This window comes from Lycium ferocissimum, unplaced genomic scaffold, assembly GCF_029784015.1.
Source record: "Lycium ferocissimum isolate CSIRO_LF1 unplaced genomic scaffold, AGI_CSIRO_Lferr_CH_V1 ctg10638, whole genome shotgun sequence".
NCBI lineage: Eukaryota > Viridiplantae > Streptophyta > Magnoliopsida > Solanales > Solanaceae > Lycium > Lycium ferocissimum.
This window is the reverse complement of record NW_026713414.1, coordinates 10,330-18,035: the sequence shown is the minus strand read 5'-3', so window position 1 is coordinate 18,035 and position 7,706 is coordinate 10,330. Positions and strand designations below refer to the sequence as shown.

Genomic DNA, 7,706 nt, shown 5'->3' with positions numbered 1-7,706 from the left:
AGTGATTGAGAAGCAATTAAAGCAAATTGAATATTGGGCTTTGTTCTCTAAGTGATAAGGAGCTTAGATCTGAAATTTGGAGCAAAAACGAGTTGATTTGGTCCTAGATTGCATTTGGGTGCTCTTGGTGTTCTTAAGAACATTCATATCTTCATATTGGAGAAGAAGACCAAAGAAGAGGGCTTGATCCAAAGGTTTTTCCAAAGACAAAGTGGAAAGTTGTTTGTTGGGCCAAAAAGGGCAAGTCCTAGGTTGTGTGGGCCCCAAGACGTCATCAGAGACAAGGTGGCTTCCACCCACATACCACCAAGATGCACTCAAAAGGTTGTACATGTTGAAGCAAGGGTTGAAAAGTGTGGAAGCGTACTTTGATGAGTTTGAGGACTTGCGGATGAAGTCCAAGATAGAAGAGCATGAAGAGTACACTATTATAAGGTTTGTAGCCAACTTGAATCGAGACATCGCTAAACCAATGAGGCTCAAAACCTATAATAGTCTTGAAGAGGCATTCCATGATGCATCCAAGGTTGAGGCGGATCTAAAAGAAGAGAGGTCCTACAAAGACAAAAGCAAATCATCTTCAAATTGGATCAAAGGCAAAGAAAGTGGAAAACTTCCACTTGGGATAAGCCCAAGAGCAACACTCAAACACCTCAAGCCAAATTCGATTACAAAGCCAAAGGTGATGACAAGGCTAAAGGAGGTAACAATTCTAACACCAACTATAACCGACCTTCTACCATCCAATGCTTTAAGTGCCAAGGGAGAGGGCACATTGCCAGTGAGTGTCCCAACCGGAGGACTATCACAATAGTGAGGGATGGGTATCGAACCGATGATGAACATGAGGGCGGGGATGGTCATGAAGAAGAGGGAGAAAGAAGTGAGTGTGAGGGTGATTCCGATGAAGAGGTTGAGATAAGGTATGAAGAAGCCTTGAATCATGCTATTGTGGCTAGAAGAGCCATGGGGGCTCTAGCGAGGGAAGAGAGCGACCAAAGGGAGAATTTATTTCATGCACGATGCAAAATTGTGGATAAGGTGTGCTCCTTAATCATTGATGGTGGAAGTTGTACGAATGCCGTTAGCCAATTTTTAGTTGAAAGTATGAAATTCCCCACCCGCAAGCATACTAATCCCTACAAACTCCAATGGTTTAATGAATGTGGCGAAATGAGGGTCAACAAGCAAGCCATTATCAAATTTAGCATTGGCAAGTACCAAGATGAGATTTTGTGTGATGTGGTACCCATGCAAGCTTGCCATCTATTGCTTGGAAGACCTTGGCAACTTGATGTTGATGCCCAACATAGTGGGAGAACTAACAAGTACTCATTTGTGGTCAAGGGGAAGAAGTACATTCTTAACCCACTAACCCCTTACCAAGTGAGTGAGGATTATCGAGTGATGAGGGAGCTTCGGGAGAAGTATCAAAGGGAAGAAAAGGAGAAGGGTGAGAAGGAGACTTTGTTGGTCATAAATGGAGAGGGACATCTCAAGATGGTTCCAAGAAATGTTTGTTGGCCAAACCAAGTAATTGTTTAAAAGGGGTTGACGAGAGACACTTCATGGTGTGTCTTGTCAACAAAGATCTTCTCCTAAATACTAAACAAGCTACTAGCACTTTTCCTAGTGGTGTGTCTTCTCTTTTGCAGGAATATGAAGCCTTATTTCCGGAGGAAATGCCCGATGGCTTACCTCCCTTGAGAGGTATTGAACACCAAATTGACTTTGTACCGGGATCCCAAATTCCCAACAAACCGGCTTATAGGAGCAATCCGGAAGAAACAAAAGAATTGCAAAGGCAAGTGGATGAGCTCCTTAAAAAGGGGCTAGTGAAGGAGAGTCTTAGCCCGTGTGCCGTTCCGGTGATTCTTGTTCCAAAGAAAGATGCCACTTGGAGGATGTGCATTGATTGTAGAGCCGTCAACAAAATCACGGTAAAGTATCGCCATCCCATTCCGAGGCTTGATGATATGTTGGATGAGCTTTGTGGCTCAAGTGTGTTTTCGAAGATTGATCTTAGAAGTGGCTATCACCAAATTCGAATGAGCCCCGGTGATGAGTGGAAAACAGCCTTTAAAACCAATTTTGGACTCTATGAGTGGCTTGTCATGCCATTTGGACTAACCAATGCACCTAGCACATTTATGAGGTTGATGAACCATGTCTTGAAACACTTTATCAACAAGTTTGTGGTTGTTTATTTTGATGATATCCTTGTGTATAGCAAATCAATTGAGGAGTATGTAGGCCATTTGAGGCAAGTGTTTGATGTCTTGTTGCGTGAGAGGTTGTTTGCTAATATGAAGAAATGTGCTTTTTGTGTTGATAAAGTGGTGTTCTTGGGTTTTGTGGTGAGTGCAAATGGTGTGGAGGTTGACGAAGAAAAAGTGGAGTCTATTAGAACTTGGCCAACTCCTAAAAATGCAACCGATGTGAGGAGTTTCCATGGGTTGGCAAGTTTCTATAGAAGGTTTGTAAAGGGGTTTAGTACAATTGCCTCTCCCTTAACCGAATTGATCAAAAAAGATGTTCCTTTTGTTTGGGGAGATGAGCAAGAGAAGGCGTTTCAAGAATTGAAATCCATGTTGAGTTCGTCACAATTATTGCAATTACCCAATTTTGAGAAAACTTTTGAAGTTGAGTGTGATGCTTCCGGGGTTGGCATAGGTGGAGTGTTGATGCAAGAAGGCAAGCCATTGGCTTACTTTAGTGAAAAGCTAAAAGGGGCGTCATTGAACTACTCTACTTATGACAAGGAGTTGTATGCACTTGTGAGGGTCTTGACCCATTGGCAACATTATTTGTGGCATAAGGAGTTTGTGATACGATCGGATCACGAATCATTGAAAATTTGAAGGGCCAATCCAAGCTCAACAAGAGACATGCGAAATGGGTAGAATTGATTGAAGCTTTCCCTTATGTGATCCATTACAAAAGGGGGAAGGAAAATGTGGTAGCGGATGCATTATCTAGAAGGTATGTCTTGCTAAACACTACGACTTCTAGAATGATGGGATTTGAAAGCCTTAAGGGATTCTATTCTCAAGATCCCGACTTTAAGGCGATTTGTGAGGAGTTGACCCAAGGGAGGAGGGTTGATAGGTTCCAACTTGTTGACGGGTTCCTATTCAAGGATGGTAGAGTTTGTGTCCCAATGAGCTCATGGAGAGAGTTGTTCGTCAAGGAAGCACATAGTGGTGGAATGATGGGCCATTTTGGAGTGGCCAAGACACTTGACATTTTGGGAGAGCAATTCTATTGGCCCAAGATGCGACATGATGTTGAAAAGCTATGTGGTCAATGTTTGGAATGCAAGCAAGCCAAGTCCAAAACTCGGCCCCAAGGTATGTATACTCCCCTTCCTACTCCTAGTGGTCCTTGGATAGACATTTCTATGGATTTTGTGTTGGGTCTTCCAAGAACCAAAAGGGGTCATGATAGCATTTTTGTTGTGGTAGATAGGTTCTCAAAAATGTCTCATTTTATACCATGCCATAAATGTGATGATGCATCTCATGTAGCATCCTTGTTTGTGAATCATGTCCTTAAGTTACATGGAGTTCCCCGCACTATTGTTAGTGATAGGGATTCCAAGTTTCTCGATCACTTTTGGAAGAGTCTTTGGGGTTCACTTGGCACCAAGCTCATGTTTTCTACTTCTTGCCATCCTCAAACGGATGGTCAAACCGAAGTAGTGAATAGGACTCTAGGGAGTATGCTTAGGAGTATGATTAGAGGAAAGCCCACTTCTTGGGAGGACCGTTTACCATTGATTGAGTTTGCTTACAATCGGTCCCTCCATTCCTCTATTGGCATGACTCCATTTGAAGTATGTTATGGCTTTAATCCTTTGATTCCTTTAACCATAACCCCTTTGTCTAGTGATGTTGTTGTGAGTTTAGATGCAAAGCAAAGGGCGGCCGAAATGATAAAAATCCATGCCAAGGTAAAGGAGAGCATTGACAAGGTCAACACCAAGGTAGCCAAGAGACAAAATCATGGGAGAAGAAAGGTGGACTTCCAACCCGATGATTGGGTTTGGGTTCACTTCCGAAAAGAAAGGTTCCGCAAATGCGAAAAGGAAAATTGAGCCCAAGGGGAGATGGACCATTCAAAGTGCTTGAAAAGATCAATGACAATGCCTACAAGATCGACTTACCAAGTGAGTATAATGTTCATAATGTTTTCAATGTGAGTGATCTTTCCTCTTGTGTTGTAGGTATGCCCTTAGATTCGAGGACGAATCTTCTCCAAGGGGAGGATGATACGAATCCAACAAGCACAAGGCCTTTCACTCGAAGTCAAGCAAGAGAACTTCAAGAGTTGCAAGCCTTGTTTATGAAAAAGGATGCCTTGGAGAAGATTGGAGAGAAGACTTCGCGGATTTACAACATTTGGGAGTTGGCATTGGAAGAGTTGCAAAGTGGCTAGAAGTGCAAAATGGATAAAAGTGCAACTATGGGGCTAAGATTGCAGTTGGAGGTCATACTTTCAAATTATGAGGTTAGAATGGCAATTGGAGGTCGTAATTGCAAGATATGAGGCTTTGGATGCAATTGAAGACCCATGTGGTATTTTTGCAAAAGAGCCACTTTAGGGCCTTTTGGTGTAATAGGCATTAGTATAAATACTTATTTTCATCCATTTGGAAGACTTAGCTTGGATATTGTGAGAATTTATATTTTGAGAGATTTAGTTATTAGATAGTTTGTTTGGTTGATTATTGACTAAGTGTAATTTCTTAGTTGTGCATTGAATTGCAAGTTCCATTGGATTCATATTAGGTTGCTCATTTGTGGAATTCATTTGAGTCCCTTTTCTTGAATTCAAATTACTTAGGTTCTTAGGGTTGAATCAAATTGGGAGGGATTAGGTTTGATATACCTAATTTTGCCCATAGATTTACTATCCTTTGGGTCTCGTATCTATCTTTCTATCTCTTCTTTTCCAATTTTCCAAGTTCCCTTTATTTTCTTTTGTTATTTTTGAATTCTTAGAGTTTCCTTAGGTTGAATCTTATAAGATATCATCTATTGGAAATGCTCTGGAAGGATCGCCTATACATTTGCGAAGCATTGATACATGGAAGACTGGATGCACTGCTCCCAAATCAGATGGCCGGTCTAATTCATAGGCAACCTTGCTACCTTACGGACGATCTGGTAAGGTCCAATATACCTCGGACTGAGCTTCCCCTTCTTGCCGAATCTCATAACACCCTTCATGGGTGACACTTTCAGAAATACCCAATCACCAATCTGGAACTCTAAGTGTCGATGCCGATTATCTGCATATGATTTTTGTCGACTCTGAGCTGCTAATAACCATTCCTGAATGAGTTTCACTTTATCAACCGCTTATTTGAATCGTATACGGGCCAATTAACTTAGTTTCGCCAACATCGAACCAGCAATCGGTGACCCGCACTTCCCGCCATACGAGCCTCATACGGTGCCATCCGGATGCTAGAATGGTAGCTATTATTATAAGCAAACTCAACAAGTGGAAAATGATCGTCCCGCCCTACCTGCGAAATCAATAACACGAGGCCCGCGCAAAGATATCAGATATCTTCTAGCGTCGAACGAACGCTCGGCCTGTCCGTCAGAATGAGGGTGGAACGCGGTGCTAAGACTCACCTGGGTCCCCAATCCTTCCTGAAATAATCTCCAGAAGTTAGCTATAAACTAGGCACCTCTGTCGGATATAATAGATGTGGGGACTCCGTGAAGTCTTACTATTTCCTTAATATATAACCTTGCATAGTCCTCAGCTGAATAAGTAGTCCTGACTGGAAGGAAAATGGGCTGATTTTGTCAGCCTATCTACAATAACCCATATGGAGTCATACTTTCGTGGAGTGCAAGGTAAACCTGTAATGAAGTCCATATTAATTACTTCCCACTTCCAAGTCGGAATCTCCATCTCCTGTAACAATCCACCCGACTTCTGATGTTCGATCTTAACCTGTTGGTAATTTGGGCACTGAGCAACAAACTCTGCTATGTCTCTCTTCATACCATCCCACCAGTACAAACATCTGAGGTCATGATACATCTTTGTTGATCCCGGATGAACGGAATAACGGGCATAATTTGCCTCTCCCATGACCTGTCGCCGCAGCCCTGCAACCTCAAGTACACATAATCTGCCCCTATGTAGTAGTACTCCATCAGGTGTAATCTCGAATGGGATTTTCTCCTTTTCAAGGGCTGTGTCTCTATACTGTACCAGAACAGGGTCCTCATATTGGCGTCGCTTTACCTCTTCCATAATAGAGATTCAAAGAACCTCTCGGACGAAACCCCGGTATCTCCAGAATCGGCCAGACGGACTCCAAGACTAGCTAGCTGATAAATCTCATGAACCATTTCTTTTCTTTCTGGTTGCACGCCTGCCAAGCTGCCCATAGACTTACGGCTGAGCGCATCTGCTACAACGTTGGCTTTCCCAGGATGATATAAAATGTCAACATCATAGTCTTTCAAAGAACTCTAGCCACCTCCTCTGCCGCAAATTCGGCTCCTTCTCGCTTAAAGATATCCGGAGGCTTTTGTGATCCGTATAAATATCAACATGAACACCATATAGATAATGCCTCCATATCTTCAAAGCATGAATTACCGCCGCTAATTCCGGATCATGAGTAGGATAATTTCTTTCGTGCTTTCGAGCCGCCGGAGGCATAGGCTATAACTCGCCATGCCGCATCAATACACAACCTAACCCAACACCGGAAGCATCACAATAAATGACATAACCATCGGTCCCTCGGAAGAGTCGAATCGGAGCCGTAGTCAACTTTTCTTTCGCAGAATCGGAAACTTCGTTCACAAGCATCAGTCCACTGGAACTTAGCTGCCTTCTGAGTTAGCCTCGTTAAAGGCGCTGAAATCGAAGCAAACTTCTCCACAAATCTCCTGTAATATCTTGCTAACCCCAGAAAACTACGTACCTCAGTAGGTGTCGTAGGTCTAGGCCAAGTCTTTACGGTCTCAATTTTCTGTGTATCAGCCCGAATGCCATCAGCTCCGATAATATGCCCCAAGAATGCTACTGAAGTCAACCAGAATTCACATTTAGAGAACTTAGCATACAATTTCTGGTGCTGGAGCACCCCAAGTACCGCCCTCAGATGATCTGCATGCTCCTCTTCTGATCGCGAATAGACCAGGATATCATCAATAAATAAAATCACGAACATATCTAGGAACGGCCTGAATACTCGGTTCATCAGATCCATAAACACTGATGGAGCATTGGTCAGCCCAAAGGACATCACCCTAAACTCATAGTGCCCGTATCAGGTCCTGAATGCAGTCTTTGGAATATCTGCCTCTCTTACCCGCACCTGGTGGTAGCCTAACCGCAAGTCTATCTTCGAGAAACACTTAGCACCCTACAACTGGTCAAATAAATCATCAATCTGGGGAAGGGGATATTTATTCTTTATAGTCACTTTGTTCAGCTGCCTATAATCAATACACATCCGCAGCGACCCATCTTTCTTTCTCACGAACAATACCGGCGCTCCCCAAGGTGATGTGCTGGGCCTAATGAAGCCCTTCTCTAACAAATGCCTCAGCTGCTCCTTTAATTCTTTCAATTCTGCAGGTGCCATTCTGTAAGGAAGAATAGATATAGGCTGAGTATCTGGCATCACATCTATAGTGAACTCTATCTCCCGCTGAGGAGGAAGA

General features: G+C 43.0%; 1 protein-coding gene across 1 annotated transcript; it reads left to right on the top strand.

Moving 5' to 3' along the window:
* Window positions 1-331: 331 nt before the first annotated feature.
* On the top strand, window positions 332-2,979 carry LOC132041548 (uncharacterized). The gene is made up of 4 exons (XM_059432253.1): window positions 332-703; window positions 757-1,533; window positions 1,656-2,777; window positions 2,944-2,979. The coding sequence occupies exons 1-4, from the start codon at window positions 332-334 to the stop codon at window positions 2,977-2,979; spliced, it is 2,307 nt and encodes a 768-aa protein (XP_059288236.1).
* The last annotated feature ends 4,727 nt before the right edge of the window (window positions 2,980-7,706 follow it).

Coding starts and splice junctions, on each gene's coding strand:
- LOC132041548 (XM_059432253.1), top strand. CDS start 332: ATGTTGAAGCAAGGGTTGAAAAGTGTGGAAGCGTACTTTGATGAGTTT. Junction 704..756: donor TGATGACAAGGCTAAAGGAG/GTAACAATTCTA, acceptor CAATGCTTTAAG/TGCCAAGGGAGAGGGCACAT. Junction 2,778..2,943: donor ACAAGGAGTTGTATGCACTT/GTGAGGGTCTTG, acceptor CCATTACAAAAG/GGGGAAGGAAAATGTGGTAG.